The sequence below is a fragment of the Periophthalmus magnuspinnatus genome, chromosome 10 (assembly GCF_009829125.3).
Source record: "Periophthalmus magnuspinnatus isolate fPerMag1 chromosome 10, fPerMag1.2.pri, whole genome shotgun sequence".
Classification (NCBI taxonomy): domain Eukaryota; kingdom Metazoa; phylum Chordata; class Actinopteri; order Gobiiformes; family Gobiidae; genus Periophthalmus; species Periophthalmus magnuspinnatus.
In genome coordinates this window covers 9,543,482-9,562,248 of record NC_047135.1, presented here as the reverse complement: position 1 = coordinate 9,562,248, position 18,767 = coordinate 9,543,482, and the positions used below count along the sequence as shown (strand labels likewise).

Sequence of the window (18,767 nt, the reverse complement as noted above, 5' to 3'; positions counted from 1 at the left end):
TGACAACAGAGAGGGACAAAGAACAAGACAGGTTAGAACAAGATTTGACGATGTCTTTGGAGAGAAGTGAGAAAGTCAAGCAAAACCAAGACCACAAGAGACCACGTCCACAAAATTTGAAATTTAATTTGAAAATTTGATTTAATAGAGATTAAAGGCTACAAGACACTACACAGGATTTTTCAGTCTTAAATGATTTTAAACATGCAATAGTTGTAAAATGTGGTGCAATAGTTCAGATAAATGCTTTCAATGCACAGACGGCTGGAGATAAACTACACAGAAAGCAGAGTCACTATTCCTAATCTGCAGCAGCTTCACACCGATCCTCGCTGTGTGGATGTAAACAGACACACGTGAGGAACTACTCTTGCCTTTTTACTTTTAAAGAACACTTCAAAGTGGATTCATAGCGCTGTTTTGCGGACAAGGTGTCATTATTTGCGGAGGACACATTCTAATGGATAATATGGATGAGAATGCTGCAATTTAACAACTTTAGTAGAAGTGAGTAATAGTCGATTTTAAATTATTTTCACCATTTTCTGAGTTTGTATCTTGCGCCTCTGTGTCCGTTACAGTCTGCCCCTGATGCTGTGTTTTATTGTGTTTATACCACACACGAGGAGTGAAATCAATAAAAAATTGCATACGAAAACACAAAGTCAATTAACACCTCCCCGAAATGAATACGAATAGGAAAAACTAGCATAATATGACCAAAAAAGTAAATTTTGATTGTCACATTCCCCAGTTCTACCTGAAACAGATGTGCAAATGTGTAAATATCTTCTGTTTCATCTAGTGTATCAACAGTTTTAAAACACATTAATTCACTGACTTTGCACATATTACACAGTATAAATGGCATTCGTTAACATTTCTAAGTGTAAATATGAAATTTACCCAAGCACACTTAAAACGGGTCCCTTACTACCAGAATAACAATATTTATTAATGTTTTTTGGGGGTTTTTTGTGGACAGGGTCAGTCTTTAGTCAATGAAGCCCCTTTGTTCTCAGAGTTTGCAACAATTCACTTTAACACATTATAAAAAATAATATATTTGGGAATATATACACATACATAGTAATCTATTATATATATATATATATATATACACACACACACACACATATACATACATCGATTTAATTTTGTTTATATTTTGTAATTTGGGGGAAAGCCAAGACAATTTTGCAATGGTGTCAAAGCTGCTATGAATACGAAGCAAGCATTTAACTTAAAAACTGCATGTATGAAATAAAACAATGCAAACTTTAGGCAACTAAGAGGCTTCAGGTGAAAATATAAAATGAACAGCAAAGAAAAACAACCCAAGCGTAAAACAAAAACACCAACTTCCCTCAAACCAGCAGATAGTGGTCGGAAACAAGCAACAAATGCATAAAACAGACAGAACTTAAAACTAAAAATGAAGAAAAAAATGTTTAAAGTCAATGAAAACAAACCTGAAACTAAAAACATGAAACAAGCAGAAACAGTCATGCAAGGAAATACAAAAAACAGAAATTCAGAAACAAGAGAATTAGAGATAGGCCAATATATCGGGCCGATATTTGTTCTTTTTAACATATTGGTTTAAATCTCAAGCAGATTTTTGCTGCCTAAAGGACATACCATATTTTCCGGACTATAAGTCGCACTTTTTTCATAGTTTGGCTGGGGGTTTGACTTGTGCCCAGATGCAAATTATATGTAAAGTTATTAAAATATATAATTTCAAATCTTTGTTATTGTCACACTGACAACTGCACGAGGGCACTCTAGGCTCGTGTACCAGTATGATAACCACGTGGAAGCAGCGCTTCATCTACTTCCGGAGTTGTCAGAGTTGTTGAGAAACGTCACCAAGGATCAAGAATTCAATGGATTTAGTGATTTAGAGAGAGAACGAGAGTAAACTTGTTATCTTGTTTTTTATGCTTTAGTTATCTGATTAACTGTTAATATCTTACATTAACATACCAGACACATATTCAGTTTGATGTCTATGGTTTCATGTAGCTGAATACATATAAATGTGCTACGTTAGCGTGTTGTACTGCTATTCAGCCTGTTATTCTTTATTTTGTTATTATAACTTGCCTTTAAAGATAACATGTCTGTTCTTAGTCTCAGGTTTTGTAAATTAAATTTCCCCCAAAAATTGCGACATCTAGTCCAGTGTGACTTATGTTTTTTTCTCCATTATGCATTTTTTCGCTGGTGCAACTTACACTCCAGAGCGACGTATAGTCCAGAAAATACGGTAATGCTTTATTTGAACACTTAAGTGCTAAGAGGACACTGCGCAAAATGTGCTCCCTTATAGGTTTACAGTAAAAAGGGCTTCCATACCAGCCTAGAAATATCAGCAGAGCTCATCAGCCATTGTTTTATCTGGATTCTAAATAATTGGTATCCGCATCGGCCATGAAAAAACAATATCAGTCGATCTCTAAAAAGAATGATGAAAAAGACGTCTGGCATTTTAAAGGAAGATCTGATTGGACTAGTAACAAATGTTAATAGGTTAAACAATATTTATATATTAAATATTTTTATTTTTATTCTTTGTTTAATCTGGAAAGTCGCATTGAAATTCAGAATGTCATTTTCAGGGGAGTTCTGGTCCCAGAAGGGAGCCTGTTCATGTTTTCAGTGATAGGACTCCAACCCAGGACATTCCTGCTGAGAATGACATGCTAAACGGCTCCACAACCAGGCCACCCACAGCTCTTTGTCACTTTTGGTGAAGAGTCTTTCCATCCCAACTTGAGAGCAACTAACACAATCAATCTATGTTGAATGATAAAAAATTTACAGTTCAAGGGGGAAAAAAATGTAATCCAAAGAACAAAAAAAAAACCTGAGTCCTTTAAAAAGCAGCAAATGGAGCAGAGAGCAGAGACCCACCACCAGTGAGTCAAATGTGATAAAAGACACGAGACATGGATGAGATGAAGGCAGAGGAGAGAGAGGAGGAGACAAGGCACGAAGAGAATCAACTCTGGGTCACCATTTATGTCAAAATAATACATATGACTTGATAACCATTTCTAAACCAGCAACTTCCTATTTACAGACGCACATATTTGCTTGCTCTGAGGTCTTTGCCGAGTCGAGCTGAAATCAATAAATAACTGACAGATCAGGCAGTAGACAGGGAGCTCCCCGTGGATGTCCCTGACAACATGTTAAACATTTAACGAATGTGGTAGTGTGACTCGGCAAAAAAAACCTAATATCCCTTTGGCAGAAAGTATTTGTGACCCAGAATCTCACTCAGGCATGTAGCCTCCTCCTTTCCCTTTGTTTGTACAAAGATCCATTCACAACTGATACCTTCTACCACAACTGTCCGAAACACCAGTACAGCACAGCCAGCACCAGGCCCATGAGAACAGCTGGGACGGGCTGTAGGAGGGAGGGCTAAGAGAGGGACAAATCAGGTGCAAAATCAGGGGCAAAATCAGATGCAAAATCATGTGCAAAATCAACTGAAATCAGCACAAACAATGGGAGCAACAGCGCAGGACACAGCTGAGTGGAGCCTAAAAAGCCATTATTACAACTGGAGACAGGAAAGTTAAGGTAAGTTGTTTTTATAAACAGTCTGATTGAATGAAGACTTAGTTCAGGTCTCTGTATTAAATGTTAGGGCTTACAAGATTTCCATAATTTCCTAGGTTAAAGAACTAGGTATAAAATGGTAAAAAGGTAAAGGGCATTAAGTGATATTTCTGCACTGTGCACAATTGTACAGTCCATTCACATTTAAGTTACTTAATCCACAACAAATACATTTAACGACATATTTTAGCACATTTCTGTGCTTGTTTGATATCACCTGACTACTCTCAAAAAATATAGAGACGTTCATTTTGGTCAGTATTTTCCACCTCTAGAAGCAATGAACTGGTTTACTCCCTGCGTAAGTCCTGGTTTGCTCTTATTTTTGTACTGTGTTTGGGAACTGGTCTGAGTCCCCGGCCTGAGTCCCCGGCCTGAGTCCCCGGCCTGAGTCCCCGGCCTGAGTCCCCGGCCTGAGTCCCCGGCCTGAGTCCCCGGCCTGAGTCCCCGGCCTGAGTCCCCGGCCTGAGTCCCCGGCCTGAGTCCCCGGCCTGAGTCCCCGGCCTGAGTCCCCGGCCTGAGTCCCCGGTCTGAGTCCCCGGCCTGAGTCCCCGGTCTGAGTCCCCGGTCTGAGTCCCCGGTCTGAGTCCCCGGTCTTAACTCTGTGTCCAGTTATAATAATGCAATACAACAGCCACATTCACAAAGACCAGTTTACACAGACAATGACAAACAATTACTAATTGTTCAAACTTGAAGTTTCAAATTTGATTAAATTTTGACTTTATTCAGAAAAATACTAGAGTTTTATAATAAAACATTTGAATAAAAGTTTAAAAGGGACCTTACAGTTGGATATTACATGTCATGTAATGCTTATATGTTGTACGTAATTGTTTGTGTTTATACTTGTATATGGCCAATTTAAAAGCAAACTGAATAAATTAGCATCGCTCTTATCTGATATGCTAAAACAACAAACTGGGGGTGTTCTGCATGTATAGCTATGGTGGAATGTTCAGCAGTCACCATGGTGACACAATGCAAATATTAGCAAACTGTCACAGCTGTCTTTAAAACTCAAGAAAAAAAATATAAAAAGGCACATTTTCATGAGCCTGTATAAGAGCATTAAGGGTCCTGTTTAGGTGTTAGTGACTAACTGAAAAACTGTTGGCTAATGCAAGCTAGCTTGTAATTTTAAGTGTGAGAGACTTGTTTAAGAGCAAATCATCTCACCTGTTGTAGTTCCAATTAATTCAGCTCTTTGAGGTCAGATAGTGTTAAAATAAAGATCAGATTAAAGTCTAATAGGGCCTCAGACAGCTCAGTACCTGAGTTAACTTCACACACCCCGGGAATGTTGATGACATCAGCTGCAAAGTATCAATAGTACTCACAGTTGCCATAGTTACATGTATGGTACTCAGTTACCATAGTTACATGTATGGTACTGATTGCCATAGTTACATATATGGTACTCACAGTTGCCATAGTTACATGTATGGTACTCACAGAGGTGGTCTTGTCCTGTAGGAGCTTCAGACTGCTCTTGCATTGCTCCAGTTCCTGATGGATGTTCAGTTTCTCTCTCTCTGTTCGCTCATATCTCTGACGCAGGTCCGACAGCTGCGACTGTGTGTCCTCGTACTGACAACAAACATAGAACAGCAAGGACAAGGAGTTCACTATAAATTTATTTTCTGGGGTGACTGTACTTTTTGAGTAGATTTTTAAACATTAACTTATAATTGTAGCAGCCATGTAATTGTAATTATTTTGTATTGTTTAAAATCTGATTACTGATTAAGCACAATTTTGGCAGCAGTACTTGTAATTGTAATTGAGTACCAGACCGTGCTCCTGGGCCTACAGTATGACATAAGTATTGGTGCATATGGTGTGCATATGGTGTATATATGGTGTACATTAGTGTTGTCATGATACTACAATTTTTAGCTTGATACTGATACAAAGGAATTGACTAAATGTTTGATATAAATTACAATACCAGAATGAAGATGAAAAACTAAAAGAATGCAATTTTCAACACAAAATAATTGTATTTTCTTTATGTTACCATGAGGTATTATAACTGTTCTGATAAAGCTCAAAATCATTCTAAAACTGTTCAGAAAAGCTCAAATTTTGATTTTGCAGTATAGAGTTTCAAAATTTGTTTTAATATTAATTAGTACCTGATTCTCAATATAGAACCCTAGTGTATATATATGGTCTCTGGCTCTACCTCTCTCTGTAGAGTGCTAGTGCGCTCCTGGGCCTGGTGCAGTTGGGTCTTCAGGCTGGTGGCGTCCTGCAGGTGCTGGTTTTCTAAAGAGCCCAGTTTGTCCTGAAGAACCTCCTCACGTTTCTCCAGGGACTCGAGACTGCTGCTCAGAACCTGGCTCTGCTGTCGAGAGCTGGGGCACCCAAACACAGTGGATCAAGATTAGCAGAAACATTAAGGATGTTTATATATTTCTACAACAATATATCAATTAATTAAAAAAAAAACTAAGAATGATTATTATGGGCCAGGACACTACATTCAAGTTTATAAAATAGCTGTTACATGTACACCTACTGATGTATATTTTGATGTCCCGTAACAGGTTCAGATGTGTCAGTTTTACATCTGAGTACTGAAAGTGCCTCAATGTACAGCAAACTTTGTGGTTCAGTTGGTTCCATAAAGAAAATAAACTTGCTATGTTCTGATTTTGTAATAAAAGCACGTGCTACAGCAGCCTCCAGTGTTTGAAGGAGATTTGATTTCTGCTGAAATGGACCAAATGTTTAGTGATGTTCTGTCTCTGTCTGAAGAGGCCTATCCAGCTTTCAGCTGAGGTCTCTGAGTGGCTCAGACAGCTGTCAATCATCTGTCAGTATCCTCCTCTTACTCTGATTCAGCTTCTGTTCGAATCAGCAACACTAATACTTTTAAGTGTGTCTGTACACTTTCACAAATTAATTTGAGATGTTTTGTTAACTAAAAAGATGAAAAACATTGTCATGGAGTGTAATTTAAAAAAACAACTTAAAATAGTGTCAGTTTAAATGCAAGATTTAACATTAAATATTTTTTGTCACAATTGATAAAAAACAAAAGCAGACAGATGCAAACCTTTGTATCATATATTGAAAGGTTAATTAAATGCACAGACAATAACCACAAATAAATACAATATGCAGATGACCTCACAGATATGAGTCCAGAATAAGGTGGTGTGGTGGCACTGTACCTGATCAGCTCATCCTCCAGGTGGCGCAGTCTGTCGGTCAGAGTGGTGCGTTCAGCTCTGAGCGCGTCACAGTCCTGCTGCAAACTCACACACTTCTGCTGCAATGACACACACTCCGCTGGAAACAGGGAGGGGGGGCTGGTTACTACTAAAGCTACAGGAAATACATATTTCTATCAAAATTGTTTTTAAATTCAGACAAGTATAAAAGTAGATTGCAGACAAAACAGTATGAGTGTATGTTGCACCCCTCTCTAACCTAATAAGAACCTCTGCTGTGAAGGCCAAGTAATGTAAAGTAGTGTCTTTAGCCTTTTCTTGTTTTTGTTTTTTTTGTTAACCACAAATGTTATTTATCCTATCTATTTTAGAAAAATGCATTCGGTGTATCACGGTGCGAGTGCTGCCCTGTGTGTGTGGGTGCTCTGTGGGTCCTGGGTGTACCTTGTATTTGGCTGTGGGTGTTTGTCTGCTGCTGACTGAAGACCTCTTGCAGATGGCTGATTTCTTGCTCATATTTTGTGGCTGTGTTTCTCCACTGCTCCAGCTCCAATCGCACAGATACCAGGTCAGATTGAAGAGCAGAGATCTCCCTCTCTCTCTCAGAGGAGGCCGAGTCCAGCGCGTGACGAAGGACCAGGATCTGAGGGCAAAGAGAAACAATTTAGACAAAGTACAGATAAGGGCTGTAGGTCTTTAGTCATTTAATCAATTAATTGGCCGATGACATCTTAGTGCCATTAGTCGACTAATCATTTTATTTGAATAATAATGATTTATATGAGACAACAACAGAAAGGAAGAGTGCACTAGCTGAAGAATTGGTATTTTTTGGTATTTATATGTACAAAGTCACATTAAACTCATGATTCACACGTCAATCTTTATATAAATACATTGCTTATTAGTACTTTTTTCTGCTGTTGTTGTTTTTGCATGAACCTCTGCATAGGTATAGTTGTGTCACTGCAGTTTCGGTCAGAAACAAAGATATGCGATAGCCAATACATTTTTTGTTTTTTTTTTCCATATCGCCATGCCCTAATATAAGGCATTACCTCCTCCTGGGCAGAGTACAGTTCCTCTCTGGTGCTGCAGATGGCGCTCTCCCTCTGTTCTCTCAGAGCCTCCATATCGGCCTGAAGCTTCAATAGCTGACCTGTGCCACACACGGAAATAAACAAGAGATTAGACAATAAAACTAAATGCTTGTCCCTATTATTGATCATATGAAACAGAAGGACTCAACCTCAAAAGATAGATTTTTCTTCATGTGAACTCTCCATTATACAGGTACATACTATTGTGCTCTGGTGTGTTTTTTGATGAAAAGACTGAAAACCAAATAAATATTGTATGGAATAAAATAAGCAAAACTTAAAACAAGGGGAAAGAAACTTATTTGCACTTTAAATGGGTGGCAAAAAGAGGGAGAAAGAATGAGGAACAGATTAAACACAGGGATGACATGCAGAACATTTTCTACTGTCCACATTCAAACTGAAGGCATTGAGTTAATTCACAAATTCTAATTATTTCATTAATATGATAAATGTTTGTCTACTTAATCTTTATCAACAGAGTACAGCTTATTCATGAGGTTGATATGATTCTTTCTGATTGATTCAAGTTATGAATGCCATTTCCAGGACTTTTTTTTTTTTCACTGACAAATCTTTTGTTTTGAAATGTCACTGTGTTAATTTTACATCACTTGTCAGATACACTCACTCTGCAGGTACTGGATTTGTTTGTTCGACTCTTCTGTGAGCTGGAGGTTGTTCCTGCGCTCCTCCTCCAGAAGAGCTAAAACACATTTATAAAACAAAGAAAACATCACCATAAACAGCATTTAAGCAGTATCTTCAATAGTGTGTGTGTGTGTGTGTGTGGGGGGGGGGGGGGGGTATGTATGTATATACACACACACATATATACACACACACAATCAGACACACATATATATATACACACACACATATATATATACATACACACACACTATAGACAGACAGACATACACTATAGATCACATATGTCAAACTCAAGGCCTCTTGGCCAAATGCGGCCCTCCACATCATTTTATCTGGCGCTCGACAGGCTAAATTAAAAGGTATGATGGTCTTAAAATGTAATTTTAGCAGGAGATACACAGTTACATAGCCTTATTTTTACATCTAGGCAAATGCATGTGCAATATTTGTACTTTGAACAAGTAATAAATACAGAATCAATGAATAAACAAGTTAAAAAAGTAGTATTTATTTTACATCTGACCTTTTGAGGGCCGCCATTTTACATTTTACTGATGTGGCCCTCGGTGAAATAGAGATAGTATAGTAATAGTAGTAGAAGTCCATGTACCCTGTAGCTGCTGGCACTTGTGCTTGCCGGCGTTGGCCCTCTCCTGAGCTCCGAGTAGCTCACGGTGCAGGTGGTGAATCACCTGTTCTGTGTCTGAGGGCTCCAGTCCCGCTCGGTGCAGCTCTGCTACAACACCACAAAGAAAGCATGTTAGACATATGTACTGCAGTTACTATTCTGTCAAACTGTCATTTATTTCACAAAATCATATGCAGCTAAATTAATTAAATCATACACTTATAAAAGATGATGCTATAACACACTTTAGCTGACGAGTGGCCCACAATGCATCAATTTCAAGTTAATCACTTAATTGCAATACAAAAAATGAATAAATGAATGAATAAAATAAAATCTTTTTTTTTTTTTCCACACCAAACACTAAACACTAAATTGCAATTCATACTGGTTATGAGTCTGACACTTTGGAAACAATGCTGATGATTTTCCCATAGTAAAAATACAAACTTAAATTAACCTCCTGTTTCAACATTTGAGAAAAGCTAAAAGAGATTTCACCTTTGAGCAAAGCCATTCTGTTCTGAGGTTCATTCAGATCCTGGTCGTCCATGTTTCCATCTGAGGAAAAACAACATTTTACTCTAAACTTGCATTTGTCAATAAAAATAAATAAATGAATAAAATAAAATAAATTCACAGATCCTGACCTGAAGTGTCGTCACTGCTGCGGTCCTTGCTCGGGCTCAGAGTGTCCGACATGTCCGACTCTTTGGCGTCCATCGCATTTCCTGCTGACACGAGACAAACACACAACAATGAACACAAAAAAAAACCAGAAATAACACACGGACAAAACAGGAGACAAAAGAGGAGTGCACACATAGAGAGACAACGAGACACTGGTTAAAAGAAGGGGGACATAACTGACATTTTTGTGTAATATTCACATTTAAGCTATGGATTTTCAAACTGTGATAAAAGTAATTTAAACCTGTAGGTCCAACTTTTTTCTTGTTCTCACAAACCCTTTGTTACATGACATTTACATACATGGAGTTCCATCAAGCAATCAGATTTTGACACAAAATGCTGCTTTTACAATGTATTCTGTGAGGGATAAACTAATTTATACTTTTACAAGTAAAAAATTGAGAACCCCATCTTTATTTTAGTAATCCTAATACTTTGTTGCCTGTCATAGTAAGTGGTTTATATTCTGAAAATAACATATTGGTTTACTCAAATGTGAAGCACCAACTTTGAAAGCTTATAATCAGCTCTATCCAAAGTACCCCATTTTTTGATAAGTACACAACTATATTTTGGATAGAATTACCTCAAAACATGTATAAAGTAAAAGTACCTTTGAGCCGATCAGGGCTGCCTAGGTTATCGTCCTCAGATATTTGATTGTTTTGGAGATGAGCGTCCATCACTTCTACAAAAAACAAAAGAAATAAGTAAAGAGCCAAAATCAAAACATGAGTCATGAAAAATACAGCTGTAAACCAAGATCTAAACTTACCATCAAAGTTGGCAATTTTGTGAAGGGCAGAACTGACAGACTGTTTCACCGCTGCAGACACAAAAGAAGGAAAAAATTACATGTCTAATAGTCTACAGTAGTCTATAAGTTCTTAACGATAGAAGAAACAAAATCAAAATCCAGTTCAATGAAAACATCAAAATGAACAAGCAAAATAATTATACAAGACAAAGCATCAGACATGACAAATAATACCCTTCAGTAATTTGAGCTATAGTAATAGTCTGTTGTGCATGGCCACACTATTCCTTCTACAGTCATATTTTGACAGAAAACACCCTACATGAGCTGCACTAAACCAGGACTAAGACGGGATTAAACCCAGACCAAGACTGGGACTAAATTCTGATTAAAACAGGAATTAAACAGGACCAAACCAGGTCTTTTGCACCCCCGGTAGATACAGACAATAGTACACCAATAGGCCTGTCACAATAACAAATTTTGAAGCGTGATATATTTTCAAAAAGATATATTGCGAATATAAAGTGCACTAGGTACTACTGATTTTAATAATTCCAGTAAACCATTTTTAAACAACAAATAAATATAAAGGACTAAAGAGGGACTAAAGCGGGACTAAAGCGGGACTAAAGTGGGACTAAAGTGGGACTATTGCACCCCCAGGAGATAACAAACTATTATAGACTGGAAAACTCCCCAGTAACTGCTATCAGTTATCTAAATCTCCACGAATTTCCAGATTGTTAATACAGAGGACAAAACAGTTTACTCACTACCACCCACTAATGCACAATGATCATGCCGTTATGCCTGATTGGTTTAAAAATATATATATATCCAAAAAAGTGCCAATATTCCCAGCTGCACTGAAGTACTCACGCGGACATTCTATTAGCTGCTGTATTCGAGTCGAGTCTCCTCCGCTGTTGTTTAGGTGACAGTTGTCTATTAGAAACAAGAATTGCACATTACGCAAGATTTTTATTTAGGATTTTTGTGATGGACAAAACAGGTACAGTGAGCAACAGGAACAAACAAACAGAACAGAAATGACACAGGACAAATACATGTAAAAGCAGATGGAAATGAGAGAAGAGACAGAGGAAGCTGAAATATGAACATTCAAAATAAAGGAGGTCTAAAGGAGGTCGCAAACAATGACCAACTTTACCAAAGTTACAGATGAGCTAATTGTGCAACTGCCAAAATCGTTTAACTGGCAAAAAATCAAATTTGAAACTTTCTAAACAAAATCACAGCACAGCTATTTATCAACCAAATAACCAGGTGGGGGGACTTCCAAGAGTCGCTGAAAGAAAATAACTTACAATTAAAGCCACCGCATTTTTTTATTTTTTCAATAAAAGCCGTTTTTTTCATTTTGGTTGTGATTATTGTACATGGAACCACTGTTGTTATGCCTGGAAAATTTTGTTCCTTTTGCTATAAACTTTTACAGTATAGTATAAAATTTATCCATCTACATAAGAATAATCCGAAGTATGTTTCTAACTTCTAGTAAATTATGTAAATAGTGGTCTGCCTCCAGGATGTTGCTTACTATACCTTTTAATTAGGAAAGAGGTTTTGAATGCATAAAAAAAGAGATTTAAATTATCAATAACCCACTCTTACATCCTAAAATGCAATTAAAAATCTTAAATACTGCAGTACAATCAGAAACAGTGCATAACATTTTTTTATTCATAAATCTACCATCATCTTGCTCCCCGTCGGTGTCTGTGTCTTCCTCCTCTTCCTCGTGTAGTGATTCCTCTTGGTTGTTTTTGTCCTCTCCGGGCTCTTGTGGCACGGAGATGAGTTCAGGCAGAATGTCCCCTCTGACTTCCACTACTTCTGTGGGGTCACTCTCCTCCTCCACCTCTGGGGGCACTTTGTGTTCTCTCTTTTGGTTCTTTTTGTCCTCTTCGAGCTCTTCTACCGTGCCGCAAATTTCTATATCCACATCTGACCACAGCGGAGATAGGTTTGTGATCATGAATATTCCAATTGGATCAATCCCGCAATGAGAAAATTCAGCCAAAGATGGGAAAATAGTGATTTGATTCCTGTTTTGCAGTGTTTTGCAGTGTTTCAGTCCATCACCAGGAGAAAGAGATTGTAGCCAAAATCATCACCAAGTCATCACCAAATACAGAGATTGATGGATAATAAAATCCTGTAAAATGTGTGAATCACCAAGGAATTGCCTTATTTTCTTCTTGACACCTTCCAACACCGACTGTTACAATCTATTATATTTCCAGTATTTATTTAGTTAAATATCCAACGATCAACCAAATCTAGAAAACCAAGCAACGGTTTATCAAAAATTCATTCAGAAAGGATAAATGAAATGATGAACAGAACAGATTGAAAAGAGAGATGAGACACAGCCATGCAGGGAGTGTTCATGCATTTGTTAGGGACTCGATACATTCTAGGCATTTCATCGTCAACGTTTTTCGTAATTAAAAGTGTACTAGGTAATTTTTCTGGTGTGGGGCCCATCAACAGTTGATCTCCTGAAAATTGTATAGCCTTACCTGGAATGTTCTACAGTAACGTATAAATATATCCATAATCTACTCAATTGCAGGCATTTTTATTGCCAAGAAAATACTTTGGTGGAGTCTCCTACTCCTACCTCATTTCCATGTAGTGTGCCAAGTTTTAGGCCATTTTGCGGAACATTTCAGGCAAACAAGCAATATCTCTATGGACAAAAGAAGGTCTCGGACCCTCCACTTAACAACTGATGATAGAAAATATCTCACTTGACAAACTGCCTAAGGTAGTTATGGTTAAGATAAGAAAAAGTAAGGGTTTTGGGTTCATTTATTCTATGTAATTTGAACATTAATATTTGGCTTTATTCCTACTAAGGCAAGCGAGATAGCCCGCCCTGAACAAAATGCCTAGAATAGAGCCTCCCATGTTTGTTAGTACATGAAATTGGTGAGGAGGAAAGGCTAGGAGCATAGGGCAGCTGTGAATGGACGATGGGAGCGGTCACATGACTCACCCAAACTGTTGTTTTCTTTTATGCTTTTCTCCTGAAGCTGCTCTAACCGCACTGTGAAAGGTAATCCCATAAAAGAAAACAGTAAGCACAGGGCGTGTGGTCAGCAGAGGAGCGTGTGATTGGCTGGTTTTATTAATAGAGGGTTAAACGTCATGGGATAATTCTACTATTTTTGTGACGAGCTGGCAATACAATATACACATGTTAAGAAAGAATTGTTAACTGTTAATTTGTCACACAATTTACGGGTTTCAGGCAAAAAATTCCCTTCTGATTCGAAGAACTTTGTGACGACTTCTTCCCATTTAAAAGATCTAATATTGTGTGGCTCAAACCTCTTTAACTGTATACTGTCAGAATACTTTTGTGTAACTACAATATTTTATATCATTATATTTACCAATTAAGAAATGGTAAATCTGAGGATAACGTAGTTAGATATTTAGGTATGAGAATATTGCTGCCCCTTGTGGCTGGAGCAAGGCGTACAAGCCTAAAAGCAACATTTTTGTAGAATACATTATTATTAGCAGTTTCATCATATCATCATTAAAGGGCCTTTAGTTAGTTTGTTAGGCTATTTTCTGATCTATTTTATAATGTTGTTTCCTCATCAAAAACATACTTGAGTTCTTCCCTCAGTCTGAAAACACTGTTTCAGTGTGATGTCATGTGGTAATACAGGCAGAGACACCTTTACTAGAATCATTAGGAGCTTTTTTTTTTTTTTTTTTTTTATAATTAGCCCTGGAATTGCCAATCTCTACTAAACAAAGGGTAAAAAGAAGCTGTTCTTTAAAACTACCACTACAAGAAATCACAAGGTGGTACAGAGCATTTTGATCATGTGCATGTTTTTGAAGAGGTAACACAATATAATATGGCTTAAAGCTCACAAGAGTCAATTACATGTAGTATAGGACCTTTAACTGTTTATTAAATGGTGAAGATTTTAAGACATCCAGGGAGATAAATTATAAAATTAAAACAAAATTTGAAATGCAACTGGACTTTGAGTTAACAAGCAGACGTTTTGCCACTTAACTGATGGCTTCATTTTTTCATTTTTCATTTCATTACTGTATAACTACATCATAAGACTTGTTTTCTTGTTTTTCGGATTCAAAAACATGCACATGAACTTCATACTATATTTCTGAGCTATAACCGTCTTGTTCATGACAAAAAATAAATAAAGTGGGTTAACTATAAAGCAATAAACATATTTATCATTTATTATAATTTTCCCTCCGATTGCGTTGCCCCAGTAGCAGTGCCCCTGTGGTCCGTACCTTGCAGCGCAGCCAGCCTCTCGTTGGTGAAGTCGTTGTCGGCCTGCAGAGCCTCAATTCGGGCCTGAAGAACCTGCTCCTTCTCCTCCATCTCCTCCACCTTCAGCTCCAGCTCTCTGCGCTCAGATACACCCCTCTGAGACTGCTCCTCAAACCGCACCTCTGCAGCCTTAAAACAATCACACGGGTCAATCAAAATGTTCACTTTACCTTGGGAAGATTATCAGCAAATTAAGAATGAGGTTTATACCAATATGATTTTTTGTTTGTGGACACTACAATACGAATTTCTTTTAATCCATAGCAACCACTAACTGACAAGGATGGTTGATATTTTGAGGCTGATAAAAAAAATCGTTCATCTCAATATGCAACATAATTTGAATTTACCATGAACTGAAATCTAGTCTATGCCACTGCTTTACAAACAGGGCCGGCCCAGCCTATAAGCAGACTAGCTGCTTAGGGCCCCAAGGCTGCCAGAGGGCCCCCAAGAGCCCATACATTTGTATTTAAAGCAATATGATATGTAAAGTTACACTGGAAACAGTGCTCAGGTGTTTACAGCAGCCTAAATAGCCCTCTATAAAGATTACATTAGTTTATATATATATATATATATATATATATATATATATATATATATATATAGTAGATAAAGTAGCTGCCTACATTTGTTTTTGAAGCAGACGTAAGTGTGGGCAGCTGTGTGTTTACACCCTCGAGGTACTCTTGAATGACTGTTTTACAAGTTAGATAAGTTAGAACATTTCAGTCTTTTGGTCATATAAATAGAAACACAATTGGACAATGTGATGAGAGCGTGGTCACAATGTCGTCAAATGTGAGTCGCCCAGCTACTTAGGGCCACCTAAAAGCTAGGGCCGGCCCTGTGTACAAAGAAAATATAATGGGTAAATGTAATAAGAAAAATATTATAAAGGAAGAAAAGGATTTCTTTCTGGAAATATCTATGATCAAGATCTTTAAACATTCACAGCCCTGTTTCCCTACAAACCTATAAGAGCACTGCTGTCACATTCTGTGCAGTGCCTCGTTCCTATGAAGGATTTAAAAGGCTCCATATGCATCCATCCTTTGGTCCACATGAGAATTTTAATTATCCTTTTGCTTGTCAATTAAACTCAATTCAACCTACTTCATCGCCATAAGTGTAATGGGGCAAATAGATACGTACCATATGGGTAGTGTGAAGTTACAATGATATGCAATATTTATATAAAAAAAAGTCACAACAAAAAAAGGAATCAAAAAACTACAGATTTCCTCTCAAGGTATTCATCCCTCCTTGCACTAAAGCACTTTCAAAACTACTCCTGCACCTTAATTGCCTTTTTATGCTAAGGGTTATTCTGTATTTAGACTATTTTTTAACACTGTATTCAACATGTTGAATCTGTATTGTCCTTATTTTTGCACCGCGTGTTCTGCAGATGTTCAGCACTTTGCCCAAGACAAATTTCTCTGAGACAATAAAGTTAAGGACAGCTCCCACCCTGGCTTCGATTTGTTTCACCTGCTGCCCTCAGGAAGGGAGAGTTGAGAGTTGTAGTCTGGGGTGTTTTAAATGTTTTAAATGTCTTAATGTCTGGCACTAGCTATCTTAGTTATATTGTGTTGTAGTGTCCCATGTCTGTCTGTATTGGAGGGTGAGTTGTTTTTAATCTCGCTGTGCATGTGTATGGTGTTGTACATGTGTATAGTGACAATAAATCCATTCTATTCTATTCTATATTTGATTGATAACCTAAACTCTCTCTCCACTGTGTCTCAAACCTTGATTTTGTCTGTGAGCTCCTTGATCTCGTTCACTGAGGCGTTGTATTTATTGGCCAGTTCCCTCAGCTCGTCCTGACTCCGTTCTGACATCTCCTTAAGATGAGTACACTCATCCTCTGTGTTACTCAAGGAACGCTGCACACAAAAGGAGAATACATGATAACTTCAAGGGGTGACACCACAAGTTAATGTCATATTTAACTATTATAGGTTATATGTTGATCTCTATAACTGGATAAATTGGATAATTGACACTTTGTGACAGTTAATAATGCAAAAGACGTGGTTTCTGAGCTCAACAGTCAAAACTAACAGCACGACGGAGACTATGTGGCAATTAATGAACACAACATAATTATTTTTAGTCCAATATAAAAACCTACAATTCCATTAAATGTTAAATGTTTTAATAACTTTAAATTATGTATTTTTTAAAAGGTCAATGCGGTAAATGGGGATCCAAGAGGTGGACAAGACTGTAAAGCTCCAAGGCCTTGGTTACAGCCAAGTAGAAGTGCTGCAGTACAATCTAGTGGCTACACATGGAAATGCATGTTTTAGGTGTTTATTTAAGACAGTAAAAATCTATTAACAATACTTTAAGCACCTAAACCAAAACAGCGACCATCAATATAAATAAAGCTGATGACCAGTGCAGCCTGTAAAAGGAGATGGACAGTGGTGTGATAAGTCGAGACAGTAGTTAAGTCCTAGTGCCTTGGTGCCGGTGTCTTACCTCGACCTCAGACAGTTTTCGTACAACCTCGATCTTCTCCTGCAGCACTCGCCTCAGAGACTCTTTGGCTGTGGTCTCATAGTTGTGTTTGTCCTCCTGCAGCGCCAGCAGCTCTTTACGGATGCTCTCCTCCGTCTGCGACTGCACACAGAAAAAAATGTATGTTTTTGATTACAAGTTTTCATTACACAAAAGGTTTTAAATTCTCCCACCACCTCTATGCCTCTATTGTGAGTGAGTTTTTGTGTAATAAAATGTATCTAGTTGTAGAATGTGCACGTATTTTTTTGTATAATTCTTCTTACCTTGGAGTAGGCCTGAAGCTGGCTGCCCATCACCTCCAGTCGAGAGAGCAGCCGGTCCTCATCGATCAAGGCCTGAAGGAAAGAATACAACTGTAAAATCACTGCTACAACCACTTTAGAGGTCAAAATAGATTTGTGAAGAAAGCATGCAATTTTAGTGACAATGGGAGACCAATCTACAACTGAATATTTTGTTGAAACCAAGTATTAAAGTATTTAGTATTGTTTCTTTTTAAATCCTCTACCTAAATGATCCAGAAACTGCAGCAGCAGGTATTATAGATGTAACAAAACTAAAAAGTTGATATCACTGCAACATCAAAAGTTTGACAGAGACTGTGGGCATGTAAATACATTGCCATAGGTAACTACATAGGCCACAAACATTTGCTCTATTTCAGTGCATCCAGCATTGAAAAAAATGCAATTACTAAACATTTATTGAATCTTAAGAAAAAAAGAAGCATTTCAACAATGCTAGCCCCACAATTTCACAAGAAATAGCACTTAGTGACCATAGACTTGAGTTACTTAAATTAAATTAGATGGCTCATTTGAATATATCAAACACGTAAAACATAGGAGTCTCTGTACCTGCCAACTGCTCTCTGAAGCTTCTTGTGTCGTGGCTAAGAGTCTCTGAAGAGTGGCCAGTTTCTGCTCCAACATCTGCTCTCGGTGTAAGGCCTCCTGAGGAAATTAACATACAAACAAATGAGGATGACTAATGATACATAATTTTTCTGACTTATTTAGATTGCAATTAGACTTGCGATATAAATTTCAAAAGTAGGACTTTGTTCCAAGTGCATATTGTAAACAAAAAATAATAATTGAGAAAAGATTGAAATATGATAAGTGGCTACTAATACAAGAATCCAAAGCATTTTAAAACATTTTTGTAGAGGTCTAAGCTATAGGTTCAAGATTTTTCTATTAAAAAACAGGATATTTTG

The 18,767-nt window shown here is 37.5% G+C and overlaps 1 protein-coding gene across 13 annotated transcripts in view; it reads right to left on the bottom strand.

Moving 5' to 3' along the window:
* slmapa (sarcolemma associated protein a) overlaps positions 1–18,767 on the bottom strand; it is a 39,020-nt gene that overhangs the window by 2,201 nt on the left and 18,052 nt on the right. For 2 of the 13 annotated variants that reach the window (XM_033973784.2, XM_033973794.2), the window contains 19 exons: positions 18,406–18,501; positions 17,812–17,883; positions 17,507–17,647; positions 16,768–16,905; positions 14,971–15,139; positions 13,679–13,729; positions 12,370–12,621; positions 11,533–11,598; positions 10,669–10,719; positions 10,507–10,581; positions 9,851–9,934; positions 9,702–9,761; positions 9,183–9,308; positions 8,550–8,624; positions 7,877–7,977; positions 7,263–7,461; positions 6,819–6,936; positions 5,825–5,996; positions 5,092–5,226 (listed from right to left, as the gene is read on the bottom strand). In XM_033973784.2, coding sequence (XP_033829675.1) covers positions 5,092–5,226; positions 5,825–5,996; positions 6,819–6,936; positions 7,263–7,461; positions 7,877–7,977; positions 8,550–8,624; positions 9,183–9,308; positions 9,702–9,761; positions 9,851–9,934; positions 10,507–10,581; positions 10,669–10,719; positions 11,533–11,598; positions 12,370–12,621; positions 13,679–13,729; positions 14,971–15,139; positions 16,768–16,905; positions 17,507–17,647; positions 17,812–17,883; positions 18,406–18,501 — 2,181 coding nt within the window. Of the gene's footprint in view, positions 1–3,348; positions 3,436–5,091; positions 5,227–5,824; positions 5,997–6,818; positions 6,937–7,262; positions 7,462–7,876; positions 7,978–8,549; positions 8,625–9,182; positions 9,309–9,701; positions 9,762–9,850; positions 9,935–10,506; positions 10,582–10,668; positions 10,720–11,532; positions 11,599–12,369; positions 12,622–13,678; positions 13,730–14,970; positions 15,140–16,767; positions 16,906–17,506; positions 17,648–17,811; positions 17,884–18,405; positions 18,502–18,767 lie in introns of all 13 variants that reach the window. The other 11 variants (XM_033973788.2, XM_033973789.2, XM_033973786.2 and 8 more) reach the window with 11 other exon arrangements.